The 18,648-nt window shown below is 46.9% G+C and overlaps 1 protein-coding gene across 5 annotated transcripts in view; it reads left to right on the plus strand.

Moving 5' to 3' along the window:
* Positions 1 to 18,648, plus strand: part of C16H10orf143 (chromosome 16 C10orf143 homolog) — a 104,395-nt gene that overhangs the window by 22,307 nt on the left and 63,440 nt on the right. For 2 of the 5 annotated variants that reach the window (XM_033841587.2, XM_033841588.2), the window contains exons 2-3: positions 2,359 to 2,532; positions 2,631 to 2,693. In XM_033841587.2, the coding sequence (XP_033697478.1) occupies positions 2,359 to 2,532; positions 2,631 to 2,693 (237 nt within the window). Of the gene's footprint in view, positions 1 to 2,358; positions 2,533 to 2,630; positions 2,694 to 10,745; positions 14,211 to 14,377; positions 14,681 to 15,099; positions 15,541 to 18,648 lie in introns of those variants that run through there. The other 3 variants (XM_033841586.2, XM_033841589.2, XM_033841590.2) reach the window with 3 other exon arrangements.

Here is an 18,648-nt window from a genome sequence, read left to right on the forward strand (position 1 = left end):
GCACTTTCATTGATCTGCATGCCCAGGGGCCTTGAGGATTTTATCTTTATCTTTGAAATCTCCTAGTTTTATTAGGATATATCTCAGTGTTGATCATTCTGGGTTAATTTTCGCAGGTGCCCTGTGAGCCTTTTCATTTTAAGATTCAGTCATTTTTTTTGTTTTGGGGAAGTTTTCTTAGGTTACAGTTTTAAACATTAGCTTTGCTCCATTATTTTGTTTTCCTCTTTTCGGAACTCTGATTTATGAACACTATTCCTTCTTTGTCTTCCATTTCCACTGCTTCCTTTCCTACCCTTTTTTTTTCCTTTATGTTCTTTTCCTTCTCTTGGTTGTGCTCCTGTCCTTCTTTAGTGCCCTTTATTTTCACTTGAATTTATTCTCCTTATTGCATTTTATAATTTATTCCTCATTTCTGAGATAATTGTGCTTTTTCCTTCCATTACTTTCCTGAACTCATTCAAGTCTCTCCTGGTTTCTCCCTGCTTTTGTCCCTTTCTGTTTTTACATTTCTAATTCAAGGTGGTTTTTCATATCTTCAAATGTTTGTTTGAGCGTTTAAGTATGTTTTTAGACTGTTTGAATTACAATCTTCTTTTGATTCCTGGTTGTTTTTCAGGAGGGATTTTTATGTTAATGCGTGTTTTGTAAAGATTGCTGGTCTAATGGCAGTTCTTCTGTTAATTTGGCTGAGTCCAGGTATAGCAGGTGTCTGTCTGTCTGTTTTGGTGATGGACAGGGGAGGGTGTGAGGCTCCTGGTATTATGGTCCTCGTGGCTTGCAGGACCCTAACTTCCCCTCTTTCTCCTTCTCACCACCCAGCACCCAAGGGGCACTCCCCCAACTCATTTGCCTGTTTCCCTCTCAGGACCTGTGAGTTTGGAGGAGAGCCTCTTTAAATGGCATCTGTTTCCACGGTGTGGACTTTGGAGGCCCTGCCCGGAGTCTGTGCTCCAGGGCTCAGGCTCCCCCCGAGCTGCCGTGTCTGGGTGGGCTTTCCGGGGGCAGATCACTCACACCCTCACTGGCGTCCCCGCTCCGTCCAGCTCACAGCTTCTGCCCTTGCTCAGCGTGGAGCCACGCTGGGGGTGTGGGCTGGAGTAGAGGGGACCCCGCACTGGGGTTTGGTGGCTTTTCTTTCTCACTGGCCGTATTCTCAGATGTCAGTGTTCTCTGATTTCAGGTTGTGCCCAGGGTGTGGTTCAGTGCAGAAGTGACTGTGACCTTTCTGTATTTCCTGGTGTTCAGGAAGAACTGTAGGGAGAGGGGTGACTGCCTCTGCCCTTGTCTCAGCCGCATGGATTCCACACTTTATTTACCCCAGGACATTATTCTCAATGGTTTAAGGGGCTCAGATGTCAACATTTTCCATTTTCATCCTCAGGTATCTGTTTTAAGGCATGTTAGGGAAGAGTAACCCTGGCACTCTAAACCCATGATAGGAGCTTTCTATCAATATATTAGATAAATCCATTAAGTAAAAAAAAGTCAATTTAGAAAACCATAAATAAATAGGACAGATAATGAACAGATTTGGCCCCAGTCATGACGATGGTTTGCCAGTGACTGAAGAGGGTGTGCAGGCCGCCCGTGTGCTAGGGTGCTTTCTGACTCAGGTGGGAGCTGTCCACCAGCGGGGCCGCCCTCTGGCCCAGGGACCCAGGATGGAATGCTGGCGCTGGCAAGAGGTAGACGTCCTGACCCTCAGCTCTGTGTCACTGAAAACATCGTTACCCTGCAAAGTACACAGTCTTCGCACTTAGAGAGTGAACGGTTTTCCTTTAGCATTGGAGGGTTGCTTTTGTAATTCATCTTTAGTTCATGGAGAAGCAAAAGCCAAATGCTGACTTTCCCAAAGGTTATCAGTTATGGGCTGTGTGTGCAACTTTTGAAATAAATAAAATTAGTTTACTCTTCAGTGTCAGTAAGACAAAGAATTATCCACATGTGAATTATTCATATTGTATTAAGAAAGTATTTGCCTTGATACCAGGCAAAATGTATTGAAGCATATAGCCAGTTTCTTGAACAAAATTTATAGGTTTTGTACATTTTCAATATCAATAAACCAGTCACAATAGTTTATTACAAGAGTTTCAGCCAAAATTGTTTAAAATGACTATTTTAAATCCGTAAAGCTAAGTAAATATCAGACAATGCTAGAAATAATGAGGTTAAGTGTAATTGATGGTGTTTATTCCCGAAAGATAAAGTTTAAAGTCATCTCCTCAAATGTCCTATAAACTTTCCCAGCTCCACAGGGGTCTGTCTTTGCAGCTGAGGTTCTCAGAAAGCAAATTCAATTAGAGTGTCGTGTGCTTTACAAGGCCATCTCAAGTGAGATTTTGTTTGTTGCAGAAACGGGCATGCAGGAGATTAGAAGCAGCGGCGCAGGAGTGGGGCTGCCCCCAGGTGAAGGTGCGCGTGCCCACATCCTGGGGCAGCAAGGAGCCCGAGTCACCAGATGCCCAGCCCAGAGGCCACCTCCCTGCACCGAGGCCAGACGGTGGCCAGGGGCGACCAAGCGTGGGGGTAGGTTTCTGCTCCCACCAAACCAGCCTTTAAATGTCTAATGAAAAGTGTAAATAACCACCGTTCTGATTCACCTGCCGCTGTGATTTGTTAAATAGGTTCCTCAGGACGGTGGAAAGAGCTGGGCCCAGCCTTGCCCAAGATGCATTGCGGGGGAGTCTGTAAGTACATTAACCTTCTTGCTGTGACATAAAAGATAGACTTGGCCTTAAATATTAGATCCATAAAACAAAGTTCATAAAAACAGCAGATACGTTTCTAAGGAGTGAGGGATGTAAATAAGAAGGTGCAGGCAAGCTTTTCTTAGCTTTCTACCCGGCTGCGGACTGATTTGTTTCCAGCTTCAGACTGGAAGTAGAAATTGAATATACATTTTAAGTTCTTTCTAAAACACAGGGTTCAGGGAAGGGAACAGGTCTCTGGATATGGTTAAAATAGAGGTTATTTGAGTACATCTTAGAGAAAAGTCCTAACCTCATTTACTTATCCAAATAGGAATCAACGTTGTTTTTTCTCTTTTCCCTCTTTAAGCTTTTCTTTCATGTTTGCATAAACTTCACACAAACCACAGATTTCAGAAGGAGAAACACAGTATTCACACCATTAATTCAAAGTAAAGGGAGGTCTTAACGTGACCAGAGTCAGATTCTCAGTCTCCTGTGCTGGGCAGAAAATCGTAAAGTGTGCGTTAGCATCATGATACCCTCGTTACTAATTCTGAACTTGTTCTAAAAACAAGTTAATAGGTTTGAAACCGCTGTAATTCTTGGTTTTTGTTTTTGTTTTTTTAATTTTAAATTTGCGGTCTTCATATTGCAGTAAGATAGAATTGTGTTTAATTTCCACATAGAAAGCAGGAGTGTCTGTGTGTGTGTGTGTCTGTGTGAGTATTTTCAGGATTGCCCCCTAAAGATCTTTATAGAGAAACACATTGCTGTTTTTGATAAGCAAAAGACTGAGTCAGTAAACTATAGTCTTCACGTGCTGCATTGCAGGCAACTTGTTTTATAGTGAGAGGCAATGACTCTGTTTTAAACTGAGGCCTAGAACTGTGTCAGTTATCGCCCATGCGAACCTCTGACTCTGTGACGTCATCAGACAAATATGAAGACAAAGGTTGGTGGCAGACCTGCCCCAATGTGCTTCTCTACTTTTTGTCCTCTATCTTCCGGGAACTTTCCGCAGGTTGTATTGCGTTTTGTGGTGTAATCCTGAACAATGGTGAAATCAAAGATCCAGCAACTTGAACTTACTGTATTTCGGTTGATTCACTGTAACTGCCAAACATGCCCTGGATTTCGAGTAAACAGTGCAACCCCATTATGGGTAGATTGCATTGATGCTGGTGACTAACCAGGACCTTCCTTATTCTTATCCCATTTCCATGGAATGTATCTTTCAAATCCCCCATCTGCTGGGCAAACAGTTGGAACGTAATGTGGGTTCTTCATGCTCTGAGAGGTCGTCTTCTGGCACGTAGGGCTTAAAGAAAAAAAAATTTGGCCCAAGCAGCTGATTGGATCATTTAAGCTAATGTTCTGTTTGAACAACAGTACCTATTTGATTAGGGTTTTCCTTCCTTTGTAATTCCCCAAGCTTGCCTCTGTATGTTTCCTAGGAGATGAATCTGCGCACAGAAAACCTATATTGATATGTAAATATATCATTTTTTTGTTAATGCTCGATATTCTTTTCATCTAAATTTCAGAAAGTGACTTTAAAAAATCAGTTTCCCTTTATTTGTAGTTATTCTCAATAAAATTTCACCCAAGCTTGGGTGATTTAATATTTACACCCACTACTTCTAAAAGTCTTATGTAAATAAAGATTGAAATGTGAATTTGAAAAGTCACACCTCTTGATATTTGAACAGACTATAGCTGCATATATCTTCTTTTTCTAATAATATGGCTAGTTTCTCTCTTAAGCTTTTAAAATAATAAGACACTATTTTTGTATTCTAGAACATCAAAAGGCTCAGTGTTAAATAAAAAGCAAATAGTATTTTTAGAAGTGCAAGATCCCAGGGAGAAGTGCTTAACGGTAAATCACTGATGGGCAGCAATTCCAAATTTCAGAAGACTTTATTAAACACACAGCTCCATTCACAAGTGTGCCCCCCACTTCACACACAAGCCCGCCCTGTCCTGGCCCACAGTTCCCATAGCTGACCCGGGATGGCGACCTTGGCTCAAAGAGAAGCAGAGGTTACGTTGGGGAGTTTGTGTGGAATCCCTGACAGAAAACATAGACCTGTGTTTCTCAGCTTGTTTGCTGCTTATCCCTGAAAACCTCCTTTGCATCCCAGTTCTCTGGGTATTTCTGACCTCAGCAGGGTATCAGCTGATCGATGGCTTCTGCTCTGAATTCTCACGTGGCTGTCTAAGCCCGCTGCCTGAGTTCCTGTTGTCTTTCTCCCGCGAAGCTTTTCCTTGTTGTTACCATGAGTCGTTGCTCACTATGCAAGGACTTTTTCTGTAGACCTTCTCAAACTCATTTTCCAGGCGGGCACACGAGTCTCCTGTTTGGTCTGTTCCAGCTCACTGTAGCGGGGATGACTGTTTCAGTCGTTGCTGACAGTTTCTTAGGGTGGTCACTGTTCAGGTTCAACTCCTAGTACAAGTTATTATTTAGAAACAACTCCTCTTCACCCTGAGTCACCCTGCTCATGTTACGGACAACTGGGGTGAAGCCATCCCCAATTGTGGTGGTGGGACATAGTGTTATGTCACTTGGGGTGTCCACCCCCGACCCCGGGGCAGGCTGCCCTCACTGCTGTGCACCGTCCAGGCTGCAAGGCCAGGAGCAGGGTGATGGTCGCCGTCTCTAGCAGGCTCCTTTCCTTCCACGAGTGGTCCCAAGGCCGGGCTGCGCCTTGCAGCCAGCTTCCTTCCTCGGTCAGCTCAGCCCGCCTGGCACAGGGGTCCATGGCAGCCAGGTGTGCCATGGAAATCACGCTCTTCTTGGAGATTCTGCCCATTAAATGAAACCTAGTGAGGCTGCGAGAGGTCTCCATGATAATGAAAGGAAGATGCGTGAAAGCGGTGGGCATTATCATGCAGGAAACTACAGGAAGAACAGAGTTAAGATGTTCGCTGGGGGGACAGCACCCCGTTTTCTGAATGGTACCTGGCCACTGATGCTCTACAGCTCCTCAGGGAAGGGGCCACCTTCAGACTTTATTGGGTCCGCGTGACGGTCACTTGTCTGTTTTCTCTCAGCTCCGTTCATCACGCTTGTCTCCCCTGCATTTCCCAGGGCATGGCTCCCTCCCCCTACCCCGCCCAAGGCAGCCTCTCAGCCCCTCCCTCCGGTCCCAGCTCCTGGCCAGCTCTGGGGCTCTGCAGTCACACCATCTCCTCCCTTTGTCCTCCCAGCCTGCAGGAGGGTGGGGCTTCTACTGGGGGAATATTTGCCTCCCTTCCCCTGTGTGGCTTCTCTTCTCCTCCATCACTTGTGAAGTTGAATCCCTGTGTATGAAATACCTAGATTGATTTCCCTTTTCTGACTGGACCCCACCTGGGCTAATCATCTAAGGAGTGGACAACTCCTCCTGAAAACAAAAGCCTTGCAGTTTTAAATGTAGGCCTGTGGGTCTTGGTTGCCCAGCAGGCTCAGCATTTAGGAGTGCCCACAGAGTGGAGAACCTGGGCGTTAAGTTGAAAAAGGTAGGCCTTATGTATTGCACATCACTGGTATTCCTTTGCTTCAATTTATCTCAGGTTATTGGGTTTTTAACCCAAGCTGGTAGTGAATTGCCACATAAAAGCCAACATGCAAAACAGGATGTTTTGGGTATTGTGGACCACCCCCCACTCCCAGTCCCCGACAGATTGATTTTGGATAACAGACTGTTTGTTAGTGTTGAGGGCAAATACTAAGGGAGCAGCCTTAATAAGCTTCGATGTTACTCACTTTTTGACGTGGAAATCCTTTGCCGGACAGTGGTGTTGGGGGAGGGGAAGAAGAGAGGCGGGACGTGAGAGTAGACATTGGGGGGGGGGGCCGGCGGCACGTCCCAGCTGTTGTCTGGGCTCCGTTTTCCCTGTAGGGACGGCAGGAGGAGCCCAGGGATGATGATTCTGATTCTGAATGGATACATTTTTTTCCTTGTACTACTTCTTATCTCCAAATGGGTGACCTTTAAAATATTTGCCTTATTTTATTTACCTATCTGTCTTATTAGCCACTGCTTCCTACATCTGTAGCATCTGTAAATACTGCACTGAAACGGAATGGACCCGGAAGCTGGTGTAAACAGGATTCTCTCTCTCTCCTGGGCCCAGGGGTCAGGCAGGAGCAAGGGCCGAGGATGAGAAGGTAACACTGTGCTGTAGGTGAAGACAGATCTGTGTGCAGTGGGCTGGTCTTCGTGTCCCGTTTCAGCAACAGTTACTCCTCGTGAGTCCTTTACTCTTACGTCCTGAGAGAAGGAAACACAGTCATAGAGGGATCAACGGGAATTTCATTGCTCATTCTGTAGGAATCAAATTGCGCTCTGTGCGTTTTCCCTGAGGTCTGTCAGGGACCCCAGAGGTCACCGGTCTAACCCTGTCACCTTACAGATAAGGAAAGTGAGGTCCACAGGGGTTAAGTGACTGGCCCACTGGGCACCATGGCTGATGGGGAGGTGGCGGCCCCAGGACCGACACCGCAGCCCTCTCCTCTTCCCGCTCTCCTGGCTGGTCCTGTGCTCATAGCCCGTGTGGCAGCAGCACTCCCGGACAGTGCACAGTGACGACCTGCTCTAACCCCTCTGAGGAGCACAGTGTGAGGTGGTGGGTCTTCGTGGATGTTGTTCCCAGACACAGTGAGAGCTTCCTGGCTGAGACGTAGGGCTGAATTATTCAAACGGTGGAAGAACAAGCTGGCCAAGAGAGGAGTTTGGCTGTGTCAGTGTAGCCAGACGTGAATCCCAAAATGGACGAGTTTGAATAGACCTGCTGCCAGAATCTTTGGATATAACTTCTGATGGTAAATGCTTTCTCTGAATATGGATGCCAGAAAAAGAGTTTAAAAATTTTTAACTGTGTTGTTGAGATCATTTCCAGGCTCTGAAGGAACAGATAGCCTTCAGGTGACTAGAAGAACAAAACTAAACCTTTCTCTAGGAATAAAATGTTATACTATGAGGAGACGGTGAAATGGATTTTTACAGAAAAGATAGTGTTTTAAGAAAAATGCAATTTAGATTTCCTACAAGCACGTTAGACTAAGCTAATGCAAATGTATCCCTTCCTGCTACAGATAAAAACATTAGATACATAGTTAATAATATAATAAGTGAAGAGAGAAGCAGAGCAGTGGATACAAACATATTCCTTTGTGGCTGTTGTTAGGTCTTGGCCTTTGTTGGGTTTGGTAGTAGAATGGGCCCAGGGCATGGGGGCTAGAATGCTGATGTCCAGAGATAGATGAGACTTTGGCCAGTGGAGATGTGGGAGCTAGAATTTGGACCCTTCCCTAAAGTTCTCTGCCTTGAAGATCTGCCTATACCATAAAAGAGGATTAGAAGTTAAAGTACCGGTCGTACATGGGTGTGGGCTCCAAGTTTATTCTGTCTCAGTGCTACAAAAATCAAAAGTTAAAGCGTGAACATAAAAATAGACACGGACTATTAAAGTCCTTAAGGCCTCGGTTAGTGGCAAAGTCAGAATCCGCCTGGAGGGATGCTTCCACCATCCAGAGCGTACAGGATTCAGAGGTGAAACAGCTGGCACTGTGCGTAAGGTCACAATACAGTGATATAAGCTATGTAAACAAATCTACCGTGGTGGGGCTGGGGGGTGGAGTAGGGGAGTGGCGTCAGGAACTCTTAACAAACAGGAGAATACAAACCTGTAAGAATCTGAATTAATAGAAGAACCTGAAGTTCATTATAAAGGTAAATATTTTAAGAATTTTAAAAATGACTTAAAAAGAATTAGAGCCATGATGCAGAAAAGGATGGTATGAAAAAGGAATTGGGAGGTTAAAAAAAAAAAAGAAACAACTTCTAAAAATGAATGATACAGTCATTGAAGTGAAAAAAAATTCTCAGGTTAGACACAGTTGAAGACAGAATTAGTGAACTAGGAAATTTATCTGGGGAAATCATCCAAAATACAGCAAGAGAGATAAAGAGATAAAAAGTGTGATTAGCAGTCAGAGGAAAGAATGAGAAGGTTCATTAGGGAATCTAGAAGGAAGGAATTTAGAATATGGGAGAGAAAAAGATAATGAAAAGATCTGATTTGAAAAGAGTAATGGCTGAGAATTTCCCAGAATTGAAGAAAGGCATTTGTAGCCAAGTAGTTTTGAAGAAGAACAAGGTGAGGGAGATCACCAATCAGATGTCAAGATATATTACAAAGCTGTAGTAATTAAGACAGTGTTATTGGCCTAGGGGTAGACAGACAGACAAGTGAATAAAACTGAGAGCTTCAGTTAACCAAGCAATGTAGCTCCAGTGCATATATGGCAGCTGGATATATTACAGACAATGTGTTACAAGTCAGCTGGGGATGACCAGTCACTCTATAAATCGTGCCAGGACAATTGGCTATCCACATGTGAGGAAAAATAAAATCAGATCTCTACCCCACACAAAAATCAATTCTGGGAAGTGGGGGAAAGGTAAAGAACCTAAATGTGGGGGAAAAAAACCCAAAACAAAGAAACCTTTAAAACCTTCAGTAGAAAGTATAGGAGAATATATTTATGACGTTGGGAAGATTTATAAAAACTAATAAACCCAAAGGGAAAGGACTAACATATTTGACTATGCACATAAGACGTTGCATATCAAAATTGCTCCTTCACTGTTTAAGAAGATACCATAAAGCAGGGGACACATTTGCAACACACAAAACAGAGAGCAGCAGACAGAGGGGTGAAGTACATGAACTGGCAGTTCAGAGAAGAGGACACCCGGTCAGCCAATAAATGTTAAGTGGAGATTCAACCTCCCTAATAATTAAGGGCGTGCAATTAAAGCACCAAAAATAAAAATGTCTGCTGATGTGAGTGTGGGTGAGGGTGTGGACCTGGAGGGTCTGTCCACTTCAGTGGAGCCGGTATAACCTGGCATAGTGACTTGGAGAGCAGATGTCTAGTAAAGGTGATGGTGGGTGTCCCTGTGGCCTGGAAGTTTCAATACTAGGTACATATTCAGATGTGCCCAGGGAAATGTGTACAAAATAATTGTAGCATTGTTTGCTTAGCAGAAAGCCAGAAACCACATAGACGTCCATCAATAGGAGAATGGATAAATGAACTGGCTATATTTATTCAGTGAAATACACACTGCAGTGAGAATGGATGGACTCAGAAAAGGAAATTACAGAAGAAAATGACACCATTTAGATACAATTTTCAACAAGTAAAACGTCGATACATATTAACTAAAAGGATAAAAACATTCCTGAGAATGATAGACTGAGTTCAGCATGAGAAGGTTATTCCTACCTAGGGAGTGAGGGCTCAGGTATGGTGCGTGTTTCAGTTATATCTGTAATATTTTACCTCTTAAGCTATGTGATGGGTCATGGGGGTTGTTATATTGCTGTCTATACTTTGTTGTGTTTCTGAGAAGTCCTGGTGAGTCTTGGATGTGATGTATGTGCACATCCATCATGGTGAAACTGAAGAACATTAAAGACAGAATTCTGGAGAGCTGCTAGAGAGACAGGACTGGTATCCATGAGGAAACAGGGACTTGAGTGACAACAGACCCCCCATTAGTAACAGACACCAAAGACCTTGGAATAACGCTCTGAAATGCTAAGGGGACTGTCCTGTGTGAACACGTGGCTGTGCTAGGCTCAGAGCTAGAATGACCAGTGCAGTGGGAATTCTCTTCCCCCCATAGTAATTCACTTGCCAAAACTGACTCTGGAAGAGAGAATGTAGACCAATCACAATGGAATAATTTGGGAATGTTCTCAAAGGCTACCATCCCAGATGGCTTTATAGGTTTAAAGAAATCCTACCTGAAGAACACATGGATGACTTGCATTAGAAAAATGACTACATTGTTTGGTCAAAGGAGGAGGAAAAAAAACAAATGATCATCTTAATAGAGACAGAAACAGTGTTCAGTTACTCCAGATCACACTCATGATAAAACCAGAAATAGAAGGTTTATCCTGGTAAGGCTTAAGGATCCTCACACTAGGTGGGCATTTCTGCTGATGAAGAGAAAAACACAAGTTTGTTTTCTGTCTGCTTACCAGGGTTTCTAACTCAGACAATTAAACAAGGAAAAAGAAACAATGGCAACAAGAATTGGGAAGGAAGAAAGCTAAATTGTTATTTCCTGATGATATTATTATCTACATAGAAAATCCAAGAAAATCTACAGATCAACTACTAGAACTAATATTCAACAAGATTGTTGAATAGAAGAAAAACATGCAAAAATAGGATGGATGAGTGGTTAAAGAAATTGCGCTATACATACAATGGAATATTATTCACCCATAAAAAGAAGGAAATCCTGCCATTTACAACAACATGGATGGACTTCGGGGCATTATGCTAAGTGAAGTAAGTCAAACAGAAAAAGACAAATATTGTATGATCTCTCTTATATGTGGAATCTTAAAAAAAAAAAAAAGCTCATAGATACAGAGAACAGATTGGTGGTTGCCAGAAGTGGGGGGGGGGGAGAAATTGGTGAAGGGGGTCAAAAGGTAAAAAGAAAACAGCAACAAAAATCTTTTTTAAAAGCAGCAGCAGCACTGGGTAAGTGGGCTCTTTAAGCTCCTGAGGCTCCTTCCAGGGCAGCCTCTTAAGACGTCAGCATCCCCTCCAAGGTGCCAGGATGTCCCTTCCTGAGCCCATGTCAATGAATTTGAGATAAAGCAAACTTATGTAAGAGAACAGCCTATATGTATTTTGGAGAGTCTGTCCTTAATGCCTGCTTTTGAAGTCCAGGAAAGCTGTGCCTACAATTTTTTTGGGTCTTAAACTCAAGACTTTTCCTAGAATATATACATTCATCCTTACACCCTATTTCTTTATTTTTGGCTGCGTTTGGTCTTTGTTGCTGTGCGCAGGGTTTCTCTAGTTGTGGTGGGTGGGGGCTACTCTTTGTTGAGGTGTGTGGGTTTCTCATTGTGGTGGCTTCTCTTGTTGCGGAGTACAGGCTCCAGGTGCGTGGGCTTCAGTAGTTGTGGCATGCGGGCTCAGTAGTTGTGGCACGTGGGCTCAGTAGTTGTGGCATGTGGGCTCAGTAGTTGTGGCACGTGGGCTCAGTAGTTGTGGCTCGCGGGCTCTAGAGCGCAGGCTCAGTAGTTGTGGCTTGCGGTCTCTAGAGCGTGGGCTCAGTAGTGTGGTGCGCTGGCTCTAGGGCATGGGCGCAGGAGTTGTGGTGCGTGGGCTCCAGGGCGCGGGCTCAGGAGTTGTGGCTTGCAGTCTCTAGAGCGCAGGCTCAGGAGTTGTGGCTCGTCTCTAGGGCGCGGGCTCAGGAGTTGTGGCTCGCGGTCTCTAGAGCACAGGCTCGGGAGTTGTGGCGTGCGGGCCCCTATACCCTATTTTTAAAGTTGCCTGTTTGTCTCACAAGCTCAACAACAGCTCCTCTGCAAAGCTCTTGATCCTTGTACATCTGAGGTGAGAGCGCTGCCTGTCGCACTGCTGTGGCTGGTGGAGCTGCGCCCTGCAGAAGCCTGGGCCTGGGTTCAGGCCTGTGTCTTCCTTCCCAGCGTGAGCACCTGACTCAGCCTCAGAGGAGTGGAGAAGGTTGTGGGGTGTCATCTCACGCTACCTCCCCTGACTTCAGTGCTACCCACTTACCCTTTCCTTGGTCTAAATGGATTGCTTCCCAAACTTGATCCCCTTAAAGATATTCAGTAGGGGACTGATTATAAACATCGTGTGCTCATCGTTGTTTGAACTGCTCACCAGACGCTGTCGTTGGGTACCGATAAGTACTAAGCTTTGTTCGCGTCGGCCATGCCCGCCTCCTAGAAGGGCCCTAGCGGATTAGGCTAGGACACGTTCCAGCACACGGGAGCTACGGGACAATCTGGAACAGAGGTAAAACGTGACCGCAGGAATCAAGTCTTCTTTTCCTTGGTTTGTGCCCTGCTCTCCAGCGCTACTTCAGACTTATACAGACAAATAATCCTTCCTAACAAGGTGGAAGGCCAGGTTCAAATATAGAATTCTTGAATTTCTCAGAGTGCCACGCCGGGACATGGTGGAACGAGGGAAAGCTGGCCCCTGGCCCACCCCCCTCCTCAGCTCAGGCCTTGTCCTGCATGACAAGGGGCCTTGAGCACGTGCACGTGGACACGTCCACCCCATCCACGTTCCTGCTCCCACATCTCCACACCCCTCTCCAGCAAGCACCCGGCCCGTGGGCATCTTTCAGGCTTGCAGCAATCACACTAGTGATGTGCTGTGATCTCAGGAGAATGCACCTGCAGGAGAGGCTGGCCTAGCCAGGGGATAGGCTCCAGAAGGGGACAGGGCCTTTGGGTGGGAACATCCATGGAGAGGTACGGCCAGAGGGGTCCCTCTAAAGCATGAACCCAAATCAGGGGCTCAGTGCCCATACATCCCCCATCAGACGTGCCTCCAGTGGCTGGTCCCTGCCACCAGGTGTGTCGGAGTCTGAGGACGTCAGGCCTCACATCTGTATCAGGGACAGGACAGGTCCTCTGTGGGTGCCCCTGGGGGTCTGAGCTTTGACGGGGGCTTTGAGAGGAACACTGACAAACTGGACTGTGGGGAGAAGAACATGGTGATGTGGGAACCTGAAGTCGGGTCAGGGAACAGAGATTGGGTGGGAGGTTTCAATGAGTGGTTCCTTTGTGTGGGAGGTTCTAGGTCTCAGTGCTCTTGTTGCTGTGCCTCGCGCGTCCGATTGTCCTAAGTCCTATTTGTTCTGCCTTCAGCGTGGCTTCATACACACCCCACCCAAGCAGGCGGGTGGGGGTGGGGGCAGGAATGAGACATCTCACTGAAGACCTTTTCAACAAAAAAAATTTTTTTGACCCACGTGGTGGTGGTGACGATGATGATGATGAAATTAATTAAAAAGAGTCGCTCGTCTTCTCCCCGCCCCTCCCCCCAGTCCCAGTGTCTCTCCCGAGAGGCCCGTCTTCTCTGCAGCCTTGCCTGCTGACCTGTCCCCTCCTCTACCTCTCCCGCGGCCCCTCCACAGAGCCTCCACCCTCTGTCTGGCCTCTTCCCCGCCTCCCCACCGGGGGCCCTGCTGCTCAGGGGCTCCTGACAAGAGTTTCCGGCCAGAGAAGTTCGGGAAATGCTGCTTCCTTTCCCCACCTTTGGAGGTGTGATGTACATTAGACTGTTGGTCCCGAGAATCAAGTGAAGAGATGGGTTTGATTTTGCTCAGCCTAGTATTTCTAGAACATCCTTTTGTCAAGGGACGCCTGTTATACATGTGCTTCTGAGACTGTTTTGGAAAACACAGGTCCATTGAACAAATCCAGCCTCTGTATTCATCGTGGTCTTCAGGACCTTTTGCAGCCTGGCCCAGCCTGACCTCCCCTGACCTTCCAGGCAGATCTCCCATCCCTGTCTCTGTGCACCATGAACCCTGGCTTCGGTCACCCAGGCAGCTGCTCTGGTTCCGGAACACTCTGACCTGCCGTTCTCACTGCCTGGGGTGCCATCTCCCATCTTGTAAGGTTCTGCTGTGCCTCCACGGTCCACGTGTGTGAAGCCTTCCCCACCCCTCGTCAGGTTCATCAGCCACAGCATCCCGTTCCAGTCACCCCAGTGAGCCATCCGTGTGAAACGGGTGTTCACGAGCCTGGGTGCTGCTTCCCTTGCCGACCGCAAGTCCTCAGTCTCTCTTGTTGGGTCCCCGTGGCTCAGGGCAGCACCCGCCTTTCAGGAAACAGGATGCCATCGTGGACCGGACTGCTCTGTCCCCCCACCGCCTGGCCCACCACTCCCTTCCTGGCCTCAGCCAGCGCAGCGAGCCTTCTGCCACAACGGCGCAGCCTTGGAGTGCAGGGGTGCCCTGCCAGCCTCTTCCCAGGGGCCACGGAGCCACACTGCTCTTTGCCGGGACAGTGGCAAGTGTGATAAAGGTTTTTGGTTGCTGGACAAGACCTCTCATTTCATGGTGGCACAGTGTCTGGCCACGGGTCTGCCCCCAGCCGTCCGGTGCTCCTAGTGACTTCTGCGGGCGAAGGTGAGGAGACAGGAGGTCTGCTCCAGGGGCGGGGAGGGCGGGGGACCGGGTGCGGATCCTCCCGACGCTGGGTTACTTCCAGACCCTGGCCCCTGCTGCAGTGCTTTTGTGCTGAATCATATTCCATATTTAGACATCATTTTTAAAAACTATTTATGAATTTATACATGATTTTTATTTTTTTTCCCTCTCATAGAACTGTGGGAGAGAAGAGAAGTAACATTTATTGAGAACATTCTGTGTACCAGGCACTGTAGGAAGTGCTTTAAATATCTTATAGTATTTTATATATATTCTATAAATATGTACTTACCGCAGAAATAAGTGTTAGCTCAGCCGTTTTAAATGCAGTGCTTTGTGTTGGTGAATGTGAAGCCAAGGTAAATTGATTCCCACGACATGCTGTTTTATCATTGTAGGGACATTTTAACCATCTGGAGAGTTGGTAGAAGATGCAAGCTGAAAAAGGAAGATTCCAGTTGTGGTTTTGAACCCTCATGTGCCAGCGAATGTAAACCTCTCCTGGGTGGATGTGTGTGCCCACCTGTTCAGATAGCGCCCGGTACCCTCCCGTCAGGAAATCCCACGTCCTCCTCCGCTCCAAAGCCAGAAGAGCCTCCAAATGTTACTCCTCATGAAGCCTCCTTTCAAATGCATCTTGCTTGAGAAGAAGATCAATTACTTTATTTAAAAGTTTAAAAAATTCAGTATCAAACTTCCCGTGAGGTTTGAGAACCCTGTAGCTTATGGAGCCATATCCAGATGTCGCCCCACTTTATACTTTTCTGTTGTTTTGTGGATGTTTCCAGAGCTGCTTATGTACTCTTTTTTAATTAAAAGTCTTATTTTTATATTGAAAATGCTCTATAATCTTAAACTGAATTTCAGTAAATGTTAGTATCCAGTCTGTTCTGTGTGATTCCCCAACTAAACTTATCAGGCAGAGGACCACCTTTATGTTAAAATGGGAATTTCTCACCTTCTCTTGGGTTTTCAGTGTATGGCCTGACTGTGGAGACTGGCATTGTTCCCCTGGGTCTGCAGGCACCCTGAGATGCCCTTGTCACCTAGAGACGGGTCCCGGTGAAACCACTGGGTCGTAGGCTTGCTCTCGGGTCCTTTGCCCGGGCGGACGCAGCCCCATGCTCGCCGTGTTGCCCTGTGTTAGCTGTGTGGCCGTGTCCTCTGCCAGTGACGGGCTGCAGCATCCGCGTCCCGAAGAGCCCGACCCGTAAACCACTGTGTGTAGTCACGGAGGCACCTCATACTGGAAAGATGGGGCAGAAGACACGGGGCAGAAAGGAGCTTAGTGCGACCGTCTGTGATATGGATTACCCAGTCACTGGACGCACTGCCAGGTTCAGGACAGAAAGCTGACTTTTCTGTCCGCAGCATCTTAACCCCGAGCAAGCTCGCAGAGCCGTGACTTGAGGAAACGCCAGTCAGGGCCGAGAGAAAGTATTGAGATTTGTGGCCTTAAAAATACATCTTTAAAGAGCTTTAATTTGCTTCTGTCTTTTCCAAATGAGATACACATCTTAAATTTTATGGAAAACGTGAAAATTCTTAGATGACAACATTTTGTTTTGTGTATAAGCTCTTCCTTTTCCCCCAAATTCATGGGGCGAGGAGGTGACCACATGTTCACAGCTAGGTGTTTTGGTAATTGAAGCAGCACAGCGGTCGCCCCAGCCGTTTACATGGACTGAAAGAAAGCTCTCCGGGGGGGGAAGAGCCCCTGTGCAGCACCCTGCCTGGCGCAGGACGGACGCCCTTGGGTAGAGTTGGGTGGACGTGCAGTCAGGGCTCACCTCCCCGCGCTGCCTCCAGCGTCTCGGCTGCCGTCCCTCTGTGAAAGGGTCTGGTGACCCACAGGCTGTCATTAGTGTGAGACCCAGGAGTGAGACCGAGGCCTGGCCACTGCTCAGGGTCTGTCCCCTGCCCTGCCACACGGCCCCTCTGAGACCAGAGCAGGCGACCTTCTCTGGAAAAGCCCTGTATGAGGAGTCCTCACAGTGTGAACGTGACAAGAGGGGTGAAGTGAAGCCAGCCAGCGTGAGGGAACCGGCAGTTTTATCCTAAATTCCTACAGTTCTTAAATGGTACAGAGAAAACGCAGCATGGAAGAGCTTATGGGGGCCCCTGGGAGGTGTGGCCTCAGCATTCTCTGTCCCTGTAGAACAGGCCCGCGGTAGAGTGTGCTGGGTCTAGGCTTCCAGAACCACCCCTGTGCCCCGCGGAGCCCACCAGCAGGCCTTCTTGCCCAGCAGAGACCTCTGGCGCTGCAGAGCCTGGCAGCACGTCCTGCAGCCCACCTCGCCCACCTGGCCTTTGACTTCACCCCGGCTCCGGAATCGTCCCTTCTGTCCCGCCCAACCCGCCTCCTTTTGGGCCCTGCAGCCTGCAAAGGATGAGGGAGACGACGTTTTGGTAAAACTTTCTTAATTGGCTTTTTTATGATCATAAAAATAATACTTGTTCATGTAGAATAAAGTAGAGAAAGGAAAACAAAACCCCTCACCCCGCATTGCCACCCTTGGCCTGCTGGCGGGCCACCCTCCGGATGTGGACTTCTTTTTTACTTCTGAGTGTTTTGTAGTGAACATGCTCCCACATCATTGTAGGAAAACGTCGTTTTAAAAGGTGGCACGGTACCCCACCTGGGGGCAAGCAGGCCATTGTTTTGATGGCTCTGACACTAGCTGTGCCCTTTGGTGGGGAAGGGCTGGCTTTAGAGTCCGTAGACAAGTTTGCAGGGAGCCTGTCTGTCTCTGCCGGGATGTAAGGGGATGTGACAGGCAGGAAGCAGGCCCGCCGCCCGGAGACCCCGCACAGGGACCACCTCTCCCTGCCACACCAATTTGTCCACACCACAGGTATGAAAACAGACTAGCGACACGCAAAACCTGTACAGATTCCACGAAACGGGGTTTTGACACACCCATGACGGCATGGAATGTGATTATCCCTTTAAGGTGCTTCGTCTTTCTCCTCTTGTCAAAAGAGGAGGAATACTCTGAGGAAACAGACCAGGCATTTGCGTATGTGTATTAGATATACATATACATGAATATCCATCCGTTAAATTTTCCATTTCTTCTTACTCATGATCTGTCATTGTTTGCTCTTTGTGTAGGGACAAAGATACCAACACATACCTCTTATCATTTTACCAAATAAGTTTATGATGGTTTCTAAACCTCGGAACAAATTACAAAACTCTCAGAAAATTCAAAAGCATGGTAAATGGTTATCGAAGACTTATTAACATCACTTGAACCGTTTTGCCTGCTTTTAAAATAGTTTATTTTCAAATTTGTTTTTAACGCATTTCAAAATGATACCTCAAATTCACACTTACTAAAGAAAAATTTTAATTTTAGATAAGTTGAAATGAAATATAAATATAAAAGTCAGGGAGCTTCCCTGGTGGCACAGTGGTTAAGAATCTGCGCTCCCAACGCAGGCGACACAGGTTCAAGCCCTGGTCTGGGAAGATCCCACATGCCGTGGAGGAACTAAGCCCGTGCGCCACAACTACTGAGCCCATGAGCCACGACTACTGAAGCCCACGTGCCTAGAGCCCGTGCTCCGAAACAAAGAGAAGCCACCACAATGAGAAGCCCACGTGTCGCAACGAGGAGTAGCCCCCGCTCATTGCAACTAGAGAGAAACGTGTGCAGCGACAAAGACCCAACACAGCCAAAAATTAATAAATAAAATAAATTTATAAATAAATAAATAAAAGTCAGGGACTTCCCTGGTGGCGCAGTGGATAAGGCTGCGCGCTCCCAATGCAGGGGGCCCAGGTTCAATTCCTGGTTGGGGAACTAGATCCCACATGCGTGCCACAACTAAGGAGCTGGTGAGCTGAAACTAAGGAGCCCGGGAGCTGCAACTAAGGAGCCCGCCTGCCGCAACTAAGACCTGGTGCAACCAAATAAAATAAGTATTTTTTTAAAAAGTCA

This window comes from Tursiops truncatus, chromosome 16, assembly GCF_011762595.2.
Source record: "Tursiops truncatus isolate mTurTru1 chromosome 16, mTurTru1.mat.Y, whole genome shotgun sequence".
NCBI classification, from domain to species: domain Eukaryota; kingdom Metazoa; phylum Chordata; class Mammalia; order Artiodactyla; family Delphinidae; genus Tursiops; species Tursiops truncatus.